The 19,835-nt window shown below is 36.1% G+C and overlaps 1 protein-coding gene across 8 annotated transcripts; it reads right to left on the reverse strand.

The window, feature by feature from the left end:
- Positions 1–895: 895 nt before the first annotated feature.
- LOC147870683 (structural maintenance of chromosomes protein 6-like) lies at positions 896–16,957 on the reverse strand. 8 transcript variants are annotated; one of them, XM_087342177.1, is made up of 8 exons: positions 15,343–16,957; positions 11,259–11,411; positions 7,953–8,946; positions 4,938–5,097; positions 4,311–4,506; positions 3,595–3,753; positions 2,773–2,933; positions 896–1,407 (listed from the first exon to the last, which is right to left on the reverse strand). In XM_087342177.1, the coding sequence occupies exons 4-8, from the start codon at positions 5,082–5,084 to the stop codon at positions 1,366–1,368; spliced, it is 705 nt and encodes a 234-aa protein (XP_087198303.1). In that variant the 5' UTR covers positions 5,085–5,097; positions 7,953–8,946; positions 11,259–11,411; positions 15,343–16,957; the 3' UTR covers positions 896–1,365. The 8 variants fall into 8 exon arrangements, with proteins under 8 accessions (XP_087198303.1, XP_087198304.1, XP_087198299.1 ...); XM_087342178.1 differs by having other exon boundaries at positions 896–1,156; positions 15,343–16,955; XM_087342173.1 differs by lacking the exon at positions 896–1,407 and having other exon boundaries at positions 2,662–2,933; positions 15,343–15,481; positions 16,440–16,957.
- Positions 16,958–19,835: the final 2,878 nt, after the last annotated feature.

Below are 19,835 nucleotides of genomic sequence, written 5' to 3' on the forward strand. Positions count from 1 at the left end.
GTGTGTGAATATATACAATGCAAAGTTATTTACAGAGAGACTTGAGTTTTGATGGTTGTTTGAAGACGTCTTATCTTATATATGTTTTATATTAAAAAATCTACCCTTTTGAGATTTTCGAGGATGATGTTTCTCGAACTTCGTTATCTTACCTAAATTAGTTAGACACGTTAAAATACAAACAGCATTTAGTGGCACACGTCTCTGAACGCAGAAATCAAAGTATTAATCCAACCATACATTTACACGTAATACAAAGACTGTCAGAAATGATGATCCATAAAGTTGAAGGGAAATGTTTCTAATTATTATAAGCATGTACATTAGGGTTCAAATTCCTATAACATTAGACAACAGCTACTACAGTCTTCAAAAACGCAAATCAAAATACCTGGTAGGGCAGGAGTACCTGAACAGCTGCATTTTCACCTTATCCAGCGAAAAATTATTAGCCACAGCTACTAGGATTCATACTACTTACGTAACAAATATCAACAATTCAGAGGAACATACTGCCTCAATATTTTCAGCCCTAAAGATGGAAGCAGGACGTTCCTCAGGAATGTTGGTATTTACATACAAATCCACATGGATTTACAACCCACAAGACCAATATTTACGGATTAACAACAACGGCTTCATGAATTCATATTTAACAACTTAAACAAATGTTTAACGAGCTAAGAAATGTATGCACAGCGTAACAGTGATGGTCCAATGTCTGTGATGTCAGTTGTCTGGAATCAGTAACAATTGATCCATAACCACTGTGCCCCTGCCAGCAGCTTCCAAAGTCTGATTTCTCACTCAAATGAAAGTAGCATTTTTTAAAAAATGTGCATTTCTCATTTATAGTACCACACCAAAGGAGTTGCACAGAAGTGGCACTTAATCATTGATTGCAAATGACACCGAGTTTATTACTTTCACTTACGCCAAAACTTGATGTAGCAACTTCCAGTACAAAATTTACAAGTGTAACTCATACTATTACAAAGATTTAACAAAATGTAAGCAAGCACGATAAATATGAAGTTGATGCAATGTTGCAATGTGTAGTCTGGCAGAGGCGCTTAATGCCTCCGAAACGTTGGTAAATTTCTACCATAACCTAGAGGACAAGTCACCTGATTTCTTGCTGCTTGCACATTACAATCTGCACAAATATAAAACATTCAAATACAATCTTATTCTTCTTCAGTATCTCGTCATCAGAAGACAGGCGGGCAAAATTATCTTAGGGTGGCTAATAAATCCTTTGAAAGGGTTACAAAGTTCAAATATTTGGGAACAACAATAACAAATCAAAATGATACTTGTGAGGAAGTTAGGAGGAGACTAAATTCCGGAAATGCTTGCTACTTCTCAGTCCAAAATATTTTGTCTTCCCGTCTGATTTCTAAGAACCTGAAAATTAAAGTATACAAAACAATAATCTTGCCTGTTGTTTTGTATGGGTGCGAAACATGGTCTCTCACTCAGAGGGAGGAACACAGATTGCAGGTGTTTGAGAATCGGGTGTTGAGGAGGATATTTGGGCCTAAGAGGGAAGACGATGGGGCGTGGAGAAAACTGCACAATGACGAGCTTAAAAATCTGTACTACTCCCCCAGTATTGTGAGGGTGATTAAGTCGAGAAGAGTGAGATGGGCGGAACATGTAGCGCGCATGGATGGGACAAGAGGTGTGCACCGGGTACTGGTTGGGAAACCTGAAGGGAAGAGACCGCTGGGGAGACCTAGACGTAGATGGGAGGATAATTTCAGGCAGGATCTATGGGAGATAGGAGTTGACGGAGACTGGATTTTGTTGGTCCGGTGGAGGGTTTTGGTTAATTCGGTGATGAACCTTTGGGTTCCGTAAGCCATCTAGTTAGTTAGTTAGTAGTTATTCTTCTTCAGTTGGTGGACCCTGGCTTCCTTACATACAATACAAAATTTCCCTGCCTTCTTTTACTTCCCCTGAGTATTACAATTTTTAATAGTAAATGAGTAGTAATTTTTCTGGAATAAACACAGCATAAAACAAACAACCATTGCAGCAGTGTAGTTACCATGTGCTTTATACACAGGAGGTCCCTGGTTCAAATTTCAGCCTGGAGACCTATTATCCTGAGACTTCCCTCAGTCCCTCCAGGCACATCCTGGGTCAGTACCTTAAATTAGGTGAGGACACACCCTTTCCCATCCATTATATATCATCTAATGCCATAAAGTCTTAACTAGTAGCTAATGACAGTGGCAAAAATAAACCACAGACAAATAAAAATATAATTTTCAAAGCAAGTGACTTCCACAAAATCCGTCACCAACGGCGTATTTCCCGAAAGGATAAACAGAAAGTGGGGATGAAGTTCGAGTTTCTCACAGAGAACAGGTGAGTATCAAAGTCATGGAAGAACATATTTCCTCCAGTATGTTCCTCCAAGACAAAAGGTACCCACATGGCATTACAACTAGCAAGATCAACATCGACAGAAAATTGGGATCTCAAGCCAAGTTAATTGTAAATTTGTCTGAATAAAATAAAACTGGTACTGCTGTTCAGTCTGATATGCATTCACTACAGCGCAGATGCAAATAAGTGCATTACACAATTTAATCATTTAAAGAGAAAATTACAGCCATCTGAATTGTAAAAAAGGTTGTAACATAAAACTCATTCTATTGTAAACATTTAATCAACATTTGAACAGAATAACAACCTCTTTCTTAGAGTTTAAAATGGTAGTGACCTTTCGTTTATGTGACATCGACTCTGCACATGTCCTACCTTCCTTGCTTCCATAAAGAATTTGTACTTCTGAGAACTGCTACTGTTTAGGAATTCCCGGACATCTTCCCGATTCAGAATTGTCACGGGATTGTCAAGTTGTATGTTGAATGCTGAAACAATTTTGTCCAGTTCTTCTTTTTTCCTGAAAATTACTTCACCTGCAACAGGAAACAAATGAGAAATGATATATACACAGTAATGTAACCCACTGACCCAAATGTGATCAACTGCTACTCCAAACAAACTATTTCATTGAGACGGTCGGGACCTGGTGCCAATTTAACGAAGATGAAAGGATAGGCAATGTGCCACTTACAGAAATCTTCAATATTTAAAAGCTGTAAATTTTGTAATAAAGTAGAGTCAATCGAGACTATTAGTTTGAATGGAGTACAGTACATAAATTTTGTAAATCAACCTTCACCCAAGTTATTAATTCAATACATCAAGTAACGTGAGTTGAAATAAACTGAAACTTCCTATATAATGCTGTATATGGAGGAAGACCAACAGGACTCTCAGAAAAGAAGAAGCCTAATATGACACTTTTACGCAATTTCAGTAAAATGGGCCTGAAATCTGCGCATCTTTTTAAACAGCCAAAAACAGAACATATTTGAAACAAATATGACGAAACAGACATTTACACATAATCAGTGTGCATGGTAAAATGCCCTCTTAAAACACATATACAATCAGGAAGGGGACAAGTCATATTTTATTTATAAAAAACTAATTGTTTAAAGATAACAAATTTCTTGTTGAGAGCATCCAATATCTGAGATGAAAGGAAAAGCAGAGGGAAAGAAAGCCCAGTACCTTCTTCTGACTTTATTTCGTATGTGCCGCGACCAGTTGCATCGAAGCGTCTCCTTACAATTATATGGTCACCATATTGTTCTCTCTCGTAATTAAGGTGACCAGTATTCTTCAATGTCACTTCAATGGTAGCAGTGACGTTACCCTTCTTTATAAATTCTGGAAGAAACAGGAACAATTCTAAAATTCTGATACACACACTTAATCTTCCTTCCAATATCATATGAAATAAAATTAAAGTTTCGGACCAAATCCACTGTTCATTCAGTATTAGGTTAACTGAGGGGATCCTTCGCAATTCTCATGTTCTCTAATTCAGTCATTTGGGCTTGATGATATTAAACATCACGATCTTACAAAATTTACTTAATGGGTTGGCAATAAATACCATGGTATAATTTTTTTCATCAGTGCAAGAATGGTAAGTCATGGTAGGAGAATATCCAGCGCACAATATGCTGGATCTTCTTTGCCCCCTGAGTTACCAAGCTCACACACGTACACACTATGAATTATTTTATATAATCAGATTAAAGAAATTTAAAAACATAAATAATATGTACTGGGAAATTAGTTTTAAGGGAAGATAAGAGATGACAAATTTCAGTTCATTACCTGTGTAGACTGTACACTCAGACTTTTCAGACTGGACTAAATTCAAGCTAGATAAGCAAAGACTAAACCTATGACCTTAGCAACTTGTTACAATATGTTACCTTTCAAAGAGGTTCCTCTCTTAATAGCTCTTGGGTTACCTCCCAAACCAAGTACAAGAGCATAAACTACTGCAGTCTTGCCACTGCCATTCTTCCCAAAAACAAAATTACCTCTTCCGTTCAGACGAACCTCCAAGGATGAGTGGCACATGAAATTTGTTATGTATATTTTTTCAATGATCCCAGATTTTGGTTCCTGTAATGTCAATATTCTTTTAAAATAAAATTGCAGTAAACTCTACCAATGAGGCAAACTTGTCCCTGAGCACCAGAACCATGCTAGTTCAGTTGCAACACATCAATCACATCTATAATAATCAATCTTCAGGGGCTCCTATAATGTACAAAGTTCCACACTTTTCTGTCAATTCATGACACACAGATTGAAACTTCAATCTGCAGTACAACAAAAGTGGAACTCCAAGATCCAAATTCTTAAAATGTTCACACATGAATACACGACTTAGAAGAAACCCAGGCACCAAAACAAATATTTAGTAACACGGCAACCTGGTACATATTATAATTTATGCTCTGCGTGTGTAATCATGTGCCTATAAATAAGGACTCATATACAGTATATATTCACGCATGTACGCGCGCACACACCAGTTACATAGAACTCACATTTGAGGGGTGTCCACTAGAACTGGATTCGTCTCCGTCATCATCTCTTCGGAATTTAGAGGTGCTCGGTGCATCGTCTGATTCTCGAACTTGCTCATCTCGACTGCCAGAGTTCTTTTGTTCAAGTGAAGCTCCTTTCACATTCATTTTTAAAGATGACCTACAGAATCAGAAACATGTGAGAACTACATCTTTACTTCTTAGATAATTTCATAAAAATGTAACAAACTTAATTTCACAGACTTCAACACAACTTACATGCATAATACCTTGTCTCATATAAAACATACTTCTTGAATGAATTATCCTAGGAATAAGATAGAACTTTCTTTCTGCTGTTACGTCCTCCCTTACATCCACACTAAGTAACCACATCTAAACAATTACTCACAAAACACACAAAATATGTAGCTTAAACTCAAATTTTAAATATTTCACGATACTGTATCACATCACTACTCTCTTACACAGGCCCACCTGACTCAATTCTCATTCAGCTAGACACTAGATGTACGTAATTTTTAATAGGTCTTATTTCATAAGGAATTCAAGAATAAACAAATATGCAATTTCCACATTTACTTCTAGTCAATCAACAAAATCTGGACATGTGAAGGCCAGAGTGAGCGAGCAATTTCACATGAGATACGGGTCAAATGCCATTTTTAGATCAATGAAATCTAAAATCCTACAATGAGCTGGGTTTATGGCTTGAAATAGAAACCTAAGAAATTCACACTGAATTTCTTGGTAAACATCAATTTGGAAGGCACGTACTTGGAGGAGCTGGTAATTATATACTTCTCCGTGTTACATGAAAACCGAAAGTTTACTGGAGTTCACTCGACTCGCCACCAAAGTCAATTTCCATTTATGCCTGTGTCCTGCCAGCGGTCTCCTTACTTCAAACATGAGGTACACATTTCATATACCTCCAATGCGCGCTACATGTCTCCTCCATCAAGCCCTCCTAGATTTTATTATCGTAACAATATTTTTGAATACGCTGGATACTACGTGCAGAACGTAAAGCCTTTGTGTTTGCATTTCTGTACAAAAAGTGCTCAAAATCGTTTATATCGAGGGGAAAGTATGGAATTTGACATAAACCGACCAGTCCAAAAAAGGAATATTAATTAAGAAGAAACAGAACAAGGGGGAACAAATTACAAAATATTCTATCAACTGGTTTCAAGGCACACATTTCTTTCTACTCGGATCCCAAATACATCCATCCACATTCAATTCGACTCGAATGTAGAGAAGTTTACACAGCCCTGTTTTAGTTGCAAAGAATAACAACGTACTAGGTCTCTCTTCACACACGAACATGTTTTGGTCATTTAAAATTACGTAACTTCAGTATCGCAAACCAGACAGCGTCGAATGACAGAATAATTAGTTAATAATTAACCGGAAAGTATTCAGGATGGACGGCCAGTGGCGTAGTTTAAGGTACCATCCAGGCATCTTCCTGGAGATACTGAGGAAAATCATGAAATACCTCCATCAGAAAACACGGTCTTTGGGCTGAGAACAGAGCCTCACAAATACGAAACCCGAACTGTAATTATGTGACTGCGATGATGTTCTTTGTCACTGAACAAGTAGACCTATTTTCTATACGTGTTTGAGGATTCTTACGTTAGTTAGGGAAAATTGACTGCATAAAAACGTAACAAATGGCTGCTCAGTCAATATGTTCTTGAAGAAAGGTACATTTATCATTAACCCTTCAACGTGGAAATTTAAATTCCGCGCTGCTTGACGAGGAGTGGTGGCCATTTAAATGTTGCTCTAAAACACTTTATTTATCATAACGTTTGAACTATATAACATATAATGATCAATTCTTCACTGAAATCCTCTTAAAAGATGGTTTTATAATTTCAGCGTATAATATGAACATCCTGTGTGTGACAAATGCTAGTAGTCGATTAGACGTTGAGAGTTGTACGTAATTTATTGAAACGTCAGCAAAAGTCAACGTTACCCAAATACATAGTTTTTATCTTTTTCTAGCGGTTCCTGCACATGACGCAATGTCTTTGAGGCATTGAATTTCTTTCCTGTGTCAATAATACGCGGGAGTAAATATGTCTGCGCCAGCTGATATTCTGACAGCGAACTGAAGGCCACATATATGCATCATACTTGGCAGTTATAACCGTCTCTTACTAAGAACTCTTCTGATTATAGACTTCTGAGTATAGGGGTGCTAAAATTGTTGATATTTGAAGACACAGATAAACATAACTGTATATCTATATATATATATTATGGAGCCCCTTGACCGTTTCAGATAATTTTTTTTCCTCTCTACTTCGCTGGAGCAGTTATCGTGTCATATGAGACTGAGAGAATGAGTTATCTTACCTCTACAAACAAACAGCTCAGTGTTCTTTGGAAGATTATATTACAAAAATAACGTTATATAAATCAATAATGGACTGAATCGTTTCCTTGGCTTTATAAACTCGTCATTAAAGAAAAACTAAGATGATTTTGGTAAGATCTGAGTTCCCCACAGCGACGAGTATGATGATGGGGGCACAAGGATCTGAAACGTCGGTCAATATCTACCAAACTATAAACGGCTTCCGTACAGACTAAACCTTTAGACGACTAATAGTGCCTTCCACTGACGTTAAATTGTTTCGACGGGTAAGATCGAGCGAGTTCACCCGGTGACTGCCACGACTGCACACTGGCCGGCAGAAAAGCAGCTCATTCATTACAATTGCAGTGCCTAATTGGGCACCTCCAAATACAAAGTAGAGAAAAATCCGGGCCAGCCTTGTGACATATTCTGGCCTCCTGACGATAACTGACAGATACAATGACCTGAATGTTAACGCCATCCGCAAGTTAAATATGAACTCGGACACGCTGTCAAAAATGTATCCCCTTTTAAACCGTTGCTCTAACACTTTTAAGTTTTTCATTCGGGCTACTACGGCAACCGCTGCTCGTTGTTGTCCCCATTTTAAAGAAGAACAATTAGGATTCTCTTACCTCGAATGTGACTCCGATGCAGTTCGAAGAGCCTCACACAACAGTCAAATGGAGTATTCTAATAGTGACTGCGCGTGGTACGTGCAGCGCGTCCTTCGTTCGCGGATGAAAACGGCACCTGATGTGGAGGGCAGCTGCTAATACTTTAAAGGTTGCTGTGTATGCGAGTGGAAATGTATATGGATTCTGAAAGACTAAATATAATTAATTCATCAACACAAATTACAGGACAGAATTTAGCAATTAGTAAAACTCTTACTGGTGAATACCATAACATAAGTGTAAAAGTTTCAACCTGTAGTTAATATCACCTTAGCTGTACACGCAGCCACGTTGTTCACGATATCGCAGTTTAACAGCTTTCAGTAGAGGGACAAAATGTTTGGTACTGGTGAACAGTTGTAATTACAACTAATACTTTTGCTGCAATGTCACTGACAATTAAAAAAACTGGCACAAGAACAAATATAAATAAAAGCTTTCTTACTCAGACTAGTGACAGAGTCCTCAAGCAATACGGTACGATCCCTAACTCACAAAGCAAGATGCAATCAAGCCATGGCCAGTGCATGCCTTTCAAATTCCAATGCAATGCCAAATGTAGCACAACTTTCAATAAAAGATAATCATCACAAGGCACAGAAAGTATGATCCCAAAATCCTAACAAGCTGTCTTTTTATACTAAAACACGTAAGCTCCATTAGGCCCTCATGCTATTGTCATTAAAGAAAAAAGTAACCATATTTATTCCTCTGTTACTTTAAGAATGCTTTGTCATTTTCGAGGAACACTTATCATAAACTGGCAGGAACATTGTAAATTATAAATTGTAAAGAATACAGCAATACCCAGAGGAACTGAGGAAAATAATGAAAACTGAAAAGTTTGGGTATCAGATTTGAATCCTGAGACTATGGCGAACTGGAAAGAGAGTAAAACAAAGCAACTGTGGCATATTTCGTTGGAATGATGAGAAAACCTCAGTCTTGACACCTGTAACCAATTTCAGGATGTCAGCCGCATATAGCGGTATAAATTTTTCCTATTAATTACAGTTAATACATTCATTCATCAATTTTTAAAGGCAGATATTCCTTTTTTATTGCTACATATGTAAAAATTAATTTCATACTCATTTAGAGAAAAATTATTATCGATATGGTAACGTGATACATTCACATACTAAATAAAACCTACAAGTAAATATGTAATACATACACATTTAATAAAATGAACACTGCTAATTTGATACTAATTAAAACAAATTATATAAACAACAAAATTGTTATTCTTTAACCCACTGCTCCTCAGACTGTACAAGAAAAACATAGTGAAATGTCACCTGTAATTTTAAACTGGGTTTAAGGCCCCATAAACTACTGTTTAAAATGTTTTAAAAATAAATTAAACTGGTGGCATTTGACATCAATATATGACGATTCACTTGTGGTTACAAGTCGATTGCTGAGGTACCAACTGAGAAGCTACAGAATTAAATATGCTATCTTGTTATTTCTGTTTCATAGAGATCCTTGTAACAGCAAAGAGCATTCTCAGATTTTTTTGTTCAATATTTGGACCAAATACGTATGCTGCAGGACCCTTGTAAGGGAGGGAGACATTTAGACAGGGGTAGGGGTGATTTGACTGAAGAGTATCAATGGGATTAGCAGAGCAAGGTATTGTATCACCTGCCTGGAAAGAGTAGTAAACTATAGCACATCCCACAGTACTGCAGTATGATACAGCTTGCTTTTATGATATATAAAGAGTTCAATTTCTTCCCAATAAAAAATGACAATCTCATAAACTCGTGGGTATTTTAAGTATAGAGCAGAAGTCTGAACTTCACTCCCTCAAATATATACACAGAGTCATAATGATATAAACAGGGGCATTTTAAACTGCCTTTAGACTGTTTTGTCCGATTTTGACATTCTGCAGGAAAACAAAATTCCTTTTAATTATTCCAAATTGTTTGAAAATTTCAAGTGAATCTTAGTTAGAGAATCCTTTCCTTAAAGTGGATGATTAGGTTAAAAATTAATCTTCGACATACTGTTAAGCCTTAGAAGCATTTTGGACATACACAGTGCTATTTGTCTGAATATACAGACATTATAACAATATCACGACACAACAGGACCATATAGTCCTATTCAACAAACCACACACACACAAATTAATGGGACACTCAACCCTTAAAGCTTAGGAACATTTGTTCACACAGATCACCGCTTATATCTTCCAGTAACCGAGACCTTCAACAAAATGATGGACACCAACAGAATTCAATGGACGTCATGGTATTGGCCAAATTTTATTTTAGATTTTAATTGCATTATTCTTATTACCAGCTGCCATACTGCCACATCAAGCTGGTTCAATTTCACTGTCAAATGAGATTACTTCATCAGAGACACTCTTCAAAATTAGATGTTCTCTATTTCGTTCCTCAACTTTCAACTAAACGTAACTTCAATACATATGTCAGTTTCTGTAAACATACGACGTAGGTCATTTACAGTATTCAAACTTCCAAAACGACAAAAATCACGCAACTACAAACAATGAATGAAGTATTATTTGTTGTGGCAACATTGCGTGTTTCATCTAGCTTACATTCAGATGTCACTGACAAGACATCATCCCCATGTGATCTTTTGGTAAAAATAACTTTCATAGGGTTGATAATCTTAATTTCAATTGCGGAGTTGTGTGTGCGTTTGCTTACAGTTCAAAAAAAAATATATTCTGATTCATATGAAATTTGAAGTGCTTCTTCCTGGAAACCAAGAAGATATTTTAGAAAAGTCAAAAACTCAGTCCTGAATTTGAGTGCTGGTGATTCCTGTTGCTTGGAAACTAGACATGAAAGGACAGTGCCATGACTGAAATTGCTTTTTTCAATGAGCAGACCACAGTAAAAATGGCTGCAACTCCAAAAACAGAGATACGGGTGAGAAATGGCCAATGAATTTTGCTTACAAAACATATTGTTCATGCTCATAAGGTTCTTTTACATGCCATAAAACTATGACATGAGACCGCCGGCTTTACTTCCCCTCTGAAGGAAGTTTTATCATCCTTAAAAGTCCACCGACCTCGGCTGGGTTTGAACCCGTGAACCTTGGGTCCAGTGGCAAACACGCTAACCACAAGTCCACTGAGGGCAACTTAAAAGTACAATAGTCAAAACAAACAGGTAAGCAGATTAATACGGAGCAATCACATTATTACACATTATCAGACTTTCATTTCATCATGCTGACTTAAGAAGCAAGTAATGAATTCCCTATTTCTACCTGCTGACTCAGACGACTCCACCTTGATGTAATAGCCTCCACATCTGATTTCACTGTCTGTGACATGATGCCATCATCCACAAAATGACGTCCAATATCCTGGATCTTGGCCAGGCGAGCTTCTGGATGATTTCGAATGTAGTTTTCAACGTCCTTCAAAAGAATTGCTAAGTCATTTACTTTCACAAAAGATAAAAGTAGCTATAGTGACTTCGAAAGCGATCCAGGAATGACACTTTTTAGGATATAAGCCAAAAGACCGATCATTTGCAGGAATTCCATAATCTTCAAACACAACTCCATATAAATTGTTTGTTCTTTAATCTGTTTACTCATCAAGGAGACGTGCAGAAGACTGAAATAAAAATGATAACCTTGCAAGCTACCCTGAAAGACCATTTCCTCAGAACTCACTCTGATCCATAAATTTCAACAAGAGATGTGAAAATGAATATAAGCCAGTTCAGAACGTAACTGCTACATAGCCTGCAAATATGGAGTCTTCTCAAAGGTTTCAAACTCAGTTATTCTGACCGAGGTTTTTTGTGGGTCTCCTTAGAATTTTCACATAAATGCAAGAAAACTGCCCTAAAGTAGACTCTCCCCTCAAAACTACCCTACTCCTATTCATTCAGTTACGAGGGAAAAGAATGTGTTAATGCCTGCACTCATCATCTTCACAGTAAATAGTCTACATGCATTATCCTCAGAAGATAAATTTCAAATTCACTGAATATGTAACATTTGAGGTTTCCACAGTGACAAATCCAAAGACTGATCACTGGTAAACTTATACCAGACCACAGAAGACAGCCATCTTATGTCTGGTCATCTGACTAAGTGATTTCCCTAATCGCTTCTCTAGTTTGTCCAACCAATCCATTTCTTGGGCAACCAAAGCTGATTAAGGAAAATTCTCATATTTTATTCAATTACAGAAATTTCAAAAAAACAAAAACAGATGATAGCTGAAAATAAACTATAAACTCTTGCCTGACTTACATGACGTAAAGTCACCTGGTAATTAAACAATATCTTACTATTAAATAACACACGTAACATTTATGCACACTGAGTGGAAACATAGTGAGTATGCATATACTGAAAAATGTGAAATGGTTCAGCATCTGTGCGTCAGTCACCAAGATCCAGTTATCATCTCACTTACTCATCACCCAGATGATGGAGGCTGCAAAGCATCTCAGCAATATTATGGTAAAATTAGAATGAGCGAAGAAACATAACCAGACTTTTCAGTAAGTTTGTTGAAGGAATCTGACTGATGAAGAAATGTGTGTCTTCCAAAACAATTCATCGAAGATGTCAACGGAAGCCCAGTGACACCAGAAACAAAAAGATCACAACATCAAAATGCTGATACGTTTTTCTAATTTCAACAGAAACATCCATTATAAAACTGTTAATATAAAAGTACATAAATCTAAACAGTTCTGTCAGTACAAAGTTCCTCTGTTATGGATGATGGCACAGTACAATCTGTTAAATCATTCTCCATCATTTCAAAATCGCAGGTTGTATCATTTAGAGGTTATGAATCTCGATGTAAGGTCATGTGTCATACTTGCAATTTACATTTCTTAAAAACTAGCAGAACATAAATCAAGTTCTGTATGAAATAAGCAATATTGCTATAGACATCTGCAACATTTCAGAAATATCTTTTGACAGAAGAAACAATTAGCAGACCTCAAATAGGTAAGTGGTTTCAAAAGTTAAAAAAAAAAAATGACTTTCATCGAAGATACTGAAATTTTACAGTCCAACAGCAAAGCAGATAAAAAGTTATACAAATTAGGGAACTTGTTTACAAATAAATCAGACATCTCACCAAATGTAAGTTAATAAGGATGGATTCTCATTCTGATACAAAATCTTAAGAACCGACATACTGCTGCAAAATTTGTCTCATCTGCTGACTTACAAGCGGAAGTAGAGTCAAGTCGATATGTCGAAACTCCTGGAAAACTTCAGAAAGAACCTTATTTCCTTTCCAGTGATAAAACAATGGTTCATGGGAACCCCAAAACAAATCTTCAAAATTAACACGTCTAGTATGATGAATCATAGAAAAGGCCAGACGAGTTAACTCAAATGCAAGGAGCACGTAGAATGTCCTCCTCTTTTGATGTAAACAGAAATCTGTATTGGGAGTTTATTTCATATATAAGTTTTTCTAAATAAAATTTTGTGATTCCTTTCTTCACTCTGCTGTTTGTTCAGAAATTTCTGACAACCATTTCCGGCTGCTGTGCATTTCTTAACATATTCCTCCGCATCTAGTATTGCGCGACTTTTCGTTCTTCCAAAAACTCAATTTAGAATTCAAAGCGAAAAGGTTTCGATGACATCAATGAAATAAAGGGGACAATCATAGACTAGGTTTTTCAAAATTCCACAGCAACTTATGAAATTACAGAAGCTCGGTATTTGCTGTAACAGGTTTGAAAGGGTACTTCAGACAGAACAGCATCAAATAGCCAATAAGTACTGAGATAAAATTTCAGTATGGAAATTTAACTTGTCACATCTCGTGACACTGGCTATTAATGAAACAATAGGAATGTGATTCATCACAGCAACTGCAGGATACAGAATGCCGGATCTTAAATGCAACAAAGATAATAAATAATAAATATGAGGACAACATGAAAACTATGAAAATATGCATGAGAACAGAATTCCAAAGCCACTTTATCAACATAAACCGAAGAGTACAACAATCCAGGAATGCCTGAAAAAAATATACAGAATAACTTTAATCCCTGTGCATGGGGCAGGCCAAAACTTAATCCATAATGTTGATGTTATTCGTGATGAGACGAAACACCTTTGAAAACCAACGATTATAAAATTCAAATTTTAGATCCTTTACAGTAACACATTCATAGAAACAGGCCAAATCTTTGGCAAGACGAGAGGACAGTGTTACTTTTGCCAACTTATTCCTGTCCGAAAAAACAAATAACAGTGTTCAAACATTTACCACAAGAAAAAAATCTTAAAGAAATTTAATTTTCAATCATCTGGAATAAATTCAGAGCCATGTGATTATAATAGAATTTGTCACAATATGTAAAGTCATAAGGGGCATAATTTAAAGCCGACCAATTCATTAAAGCTTGGTGAAAATAATATTTTTTTTCAGCCTATCTATCTAAATGCTGCTCTACAAACACAGAAATATGGACAACTGTCCCTCCCCTAAACTCGATCGGAGGTTAATTTTTCAATTGCCCTCGTAAAATGATTTCAGTTTCCAGAGTCAGCATCAGAAGCAGGGGATTTTGAATACAATTGATTTTACTGTTCAAAAATGTGTAGGTGAGAGCCATCTGCAAATCACTGCACGGCTACATAAAGAAAACAGAAAAGTAGGCTTTATGAGTTCTAACTAGATGGTTCTTTATAATGAAAAACAAAAGGCTCCTGAACAGCTTACTATGCTAATCATTCCACTACCAAAGGGCACAAGTGACTACTTTATTCCAGCAGAGTTATTAGGATGTCTTCCAACTACCCCTCCACACATGTGCAAATGCACAGAGGTTATATCAGTTATGGTTTCAGGTGGAGACAAACACATACGAAAAGTTAGTTGTACGATAAAGAATAGATAAGTACAAGATTTTCATTTGAAATCCAAACACAAGAACACAGGAATACTTAGGAGGAAAGTACTGAAACATTAGGTGAGAATTAATTTTTCTGTAGCTTTCAGGTTGCCCATAATGTTACAGATATTGCAACACATCTACATTTCAAAATTTGGAACCTTCAACTATTTCCAATACTGAAAAAAAATTTGAAGAAGTCTTCATACTTCCTGCTGTGAAAACCTCAAATCTTACAGAAAAAAATATGTAACTAAAATCTGGCACAGAAACAAGAAGCATGTTATTTTTATTTCCAATAATTTCTTAAAAACAATGAATAACAGTTCTAAATCAAACTATTTCAGTAAACAAAATGACCACATTAACTTAGATTGTAAGAAACAGCTGATTCCCTCACGCACTGAGTTAGCGATGCACGATCACTTAAAACAGTAAATTTCTACACTTACCTCTAAATTCACCATATTCTTGTGAAGCTTCTTTAAGGATCTTAAACTTATTGCAGCTTCCATCTGTTACATCACTCCATTTGGCATTTAGATGTGTAAACTTCCTTGCAACATTCTGAACGCAGTTGCCTTCACTGCTCTGCAAAACAGATCACTTCCTGTGAAACACAAAAATAAGGAGAAACAAAAAAGCTGTACATATAACAGAATTATGATGCCAGTTCAATAAGTTCCAATAATAAAGTTACTGCAGCAATCGTGGGCACTGAAATGAGAAACTAGTAATTTCTTATATGAAGAAGCATCACTGGGAAACATGTAATGTGCTGCATATGACACATGCTTCACAAGTATGTCCGCTAGACAGTGCCGAAGTATAATGTGGTTAATTTTTATGTCAGTCAGGAATTTTTGTAGTCAGCAGTCAAAATGTCAACATCAGAACTTATGTAAATAAAGAACAACAAACAGTTGTTGCTGGTTCTTAATTGTAGTGAAAATAATGTTCATAAATTGAAAAATTGGTATAAATTTACACAGTTCTTTGTGTGATACATTCCTAAAAAACATGAATGTTTTGTTATAAAGATTTATAAACTTAATGACATGACTGGCTACACATGTGACATTGAAAAATCTCACTGGGAGAGTAGCAATAAACTTTAAGAGGAAAATCTTTTCTCTTCTATGGACTTATGTCAGTCAGAATCATATGATAATGACAGGGGAACTTTGGTAATTAGACACTAAAACTGAAATGGAGGTGTCTCAACAGCAGTGATATCGAAAGGCTACCAAGATGTGAGCTTACTAATCCAAGTACATGAAAACAAATTAATATGTTTTGTTAATGGAAATACGTCGCAAACAGCCTGAATAAAATTTATATAGACTCCACTGTATTTTCTGCTTTTGTCTTACTATTCAGTTATAAAATTCACAGTTACAATAATTAATTTATAAGGGTCTTGGATAGAAATCACCAACATTCTTCTCTCTGTAATACAACCTCTTCCTTCAGAAACAGAAACAGTCATGTATAATGTCCTGAAGTTTATATAAATTGCATGAAATGACATGTTCGAAATTGTTCTTACTTTACGTCCTCCACACAAGGGAAAGATAACACACATAAATTCAACAAACGCTCAAATAACAAAACATTAACTTGCACGTCCTCGCAATATATGACAGAAGAAATGCAGTGGACACACAACAGTTACGCCATTATCTCGTACGCAGGGATGGCAACATCTGAAAAGCAGCGAACACATCCCGCCATCGCGGGAGAATGAGGGATATTCAATTATCAATCTTTGCGTACTGTAACAAACTCTGCTGCCATCTACCGACTACGGATCTGAAGTAGATCTACGTCGAAGCACACTCCATTGCACTGCTGTTTGAAATGCTACCTGAAATACCTCACATATTGTAATATAGCTGTGTGTTGGTTGTCTTAATAACCTTCCACATTAGCCATTAAACCCCAATATTATGATGCTCAAACCTTTTTACACAAGTCTTATAGCATCAAATATTCATGGCAAATGACTATTAACTTACAAAACACAGAAATACACACAGTAAGAAAACAAATTCAACAAGTCAAAAAATCAAAAAAATGCTTGAAATTGTCAAAAAAGCGCACAAAACCAAAAAAATCGAAAAATTTCACTTTAAAATTTTTTTCCGTAATTTTCAAAATGTTTTTTGGTTTTTACGCTTTTCAGACAATTTCCAGCATTTTTTATTTTTTTTAAAAAAATCAAAATTTTTCAAAAAATCAAGAAATGCTGGAAATTTTGAAAGAAGCGCACAAAATCAAAAAAATTTTTTTTTTTTTTACGCTTTTCAGACAATTTCCAGCATTTTTTTTTGAAAATTTTTAAAATTTCAAAACTAAAGTTGGCACCTTCCTAATTTGACACAGGGATAATTAAAAAATCTACTGTGTGTTCAGTTACAGACAAAAGCAAGAAACCGCTAGGACTCTGTGGACCACAGTTGGTGAATGGGAAAATTATGATTTTAGTCACAATATTATGTTGTTAAATTATCTCTGTTTACAACTGATCTATCTTCTGCCTGTGAAAGACTAAACAAATAACTGCTAAACTCTGAGACTACACTGGAAAATTTCCAATTGCAGGCACGTAACAGAGGGAAAGTATGTCGTATCTTTCTACACACGGTTGTGACTGTTTAAGCGGAAAGGAACTTAGCTCCCTTGGTACAGTCGAAGCAGCTTCTCTGATTTTACTGACCCTCGTTACAAATTCTGCTGCGCGATCTCCTCCAATATCCTAACAAACGAAACAAAATTCATATTAGGCAATTGCTTGAGATCCCTAACTATCTCTAGATTGCAAAATAAAATAATGAATATAAATATTTAACCAAGTGGATCGAGAAGATGGCAGTCACTCAACAGGTCAATAAATTATACGCCTTTTACGAGTTCAATCCAATCCAATACAACCTATTGTCTGTGATCCATTTCAAGTAACATCCCATCTATACCTGTTCTCCTTAAAAAGGGTTTTTCCTTCATGTTTCATGACTAAAATTTGGGTGCTTTCCCTATCTTCCTCATTTGTGCTGGTGCTCAAAAATTTTAAGTTTCGATTTATCTCATAGTAACCTTGAACCGTGCTCCAAGCCAGTCCATGGGTCCATATTCAACATATTCGGACTAGAGTCGATGAAAAGCCAGAAGATATGGCTTGAAACCCAGGAGTCTTTCATCAACATCAGTCGCCATGAAAGTCTCACTTTATACATATTTGGACTACCCCACCACACCTGGTGGAATACTATGGAACTACGTATATCCTATACAGCAGAATGCTTTAAACCTTTCTGATCATTCGATCTATTTTTCCAAAAGACTTAACAGTCGATTAATGTCAGAAACGATCGCTTATTCAACAGCTGTAAAAACATGCGTTACACTACCCTCTAAGATGAATCTTAAGAATAATATTTGGAGTCGAAACTGGACAAAAACAGATAATAGAGCATTTAATTATGAGATGCTACACACAGACATTTAAATAAATAAACAAAATCTCCAACAGAATTTCCACAAGTAGACACTTTGCCGTCATGAACAATCTTCTCCTTAGAGTCTTTCTGGAAATGTTGAAACTGTCCACGTACATCGTTTATTTTTGTAACTGTACGCTCAGTATCACCACAACCAATTTTCAATCTCTGAAGTTCTGTACATTTCTCATTCAGTCTTGCAATCTCTTTTCCCTTTCTTTTAAAACTCCTCCTCGAAAGCCTACAAAATGGCATACATTGAAGAACAGTGTCGTATGTTTTGAACTCGGCAAACGATTACAGCGCTATAAAGAATAGGTACTACCTCCATCTGCTTGTTCCAACCTTCTTTTGGCATCCTTTAACCACATCCTTAATTCAGCCACTAACTTGTACTCTTTTGATTCATTCTCACATTGCTGAGCCCCCACTTTCCTTGCCTACAGACAAAAATAAAATGCCCAATTTTCTCCTACTGATTCACTCCTACAAAAAACACGCCCTGAGATCAAACGTACGTGTCCGTGTGCATGCGTGTGATTAAGTGTGTATGTATATATTTATTTATGTACATACAGTACACAGAGTGTCTCACCTAACTTTGAAACTTCAAATATTTATCTAATTTTAACACGTACAGGAAAAATTTTCAAATAAAATGTGACACAGTGTCCAATGGGGTATACATTAATCAATAAAATATTAATTATGGAAGTGCTCTTAAGATGTTATTAAGGTTACATTCCTTTCCTTTAAATAGAAACCTTTTAATTTTTAAGCCAGATTTGAGATGAATTCATGTTTGATGATGTCACCACTCAAAGTATGAGACAAATGCATCAATACATGCCTACATTGAAAGTTGGAATGTTCATACAAAAATTTACAGTAATAACTATTCAAAATTGTAACTATTGTTATAAATACACTTTCAGATGCATTAAGGCTTTGACCGGGATGTTCTTTTGTTAAATCTTATGTGGTACCGCCTGATTCGACTTCTAATGGTTAAGTGAAGTGTTTTCTTCGCGGTACGGTCTGGATTCGTAAATATTATGAAGACGAGCTTCGACTTCAAAGGGTTAAATTAACGAGGAATTCACAGACAGCTGAGTTTAGAGGCACGTCACACAAATACAACTATTTAGAGATTTAGAGAGTTACAACTTTAATAAAATTTTATCAATTATAAAGTTAAAACAATGAAATTCCTAAATTTTTCGATACAAAATAACTACATCCTTTTCAAGAGTCCATGTGGCAGGAGAAGAGGTCAATCACCCTGATTATGTACACAGCAAGTACCTATCAAACAATGGTAAACTTCTACCAGACTACACAGTGCTACAGCCCAGAACACGGACATCTTAATTCTTTTGCGTCTGTTTGATTGTACTTTAACACGAGCCCAAATTTTTTTTACTTTTTATGGAGCCACAAACTAC

Source organism: Zootermopsis nevadensis, unplaced genomic scaffold (assembly GCF_977971745.1).
Source record: "Zootermopsis nevadensis isolate Lab colony 2312 unplaced genomic scaffold, Znev_1.0 Znev_ptg000221l, whole genome shotgun sequence".
Lineage (NCBI taxonomy): Eukaryota > Metazoa > Arthropoda > Insecta > Blattodea > Termopsidae > Zootermopsis > Zootermopsis nevadensis.

Excerpts from the sequence above, each read along its gene's own strand:
- LOC147870683 (XM_087342173.1), bottom strand. The coding sequence starts at position 5,084 with ATGAATGTGAAAGGAGCTTCACTTGAACAAAAGAACTCTGGCAGTCGA. Across the intron at positions 4,507-4,937 it reads CTAGTGGACACCCCTCAAAT|GAACCAAAATCTGGGATCAT; the intron begins GTGAGTTCTATG and ends TTGACATTACAG. Across the intron at positions 3,754-4,310 it reads GAGAGGAACCTCTTTGAAAG|AATTTATAAAGAAGGGTAAC; the intron begins GTAACATATTGT and ends TGTTTCTTCCAG.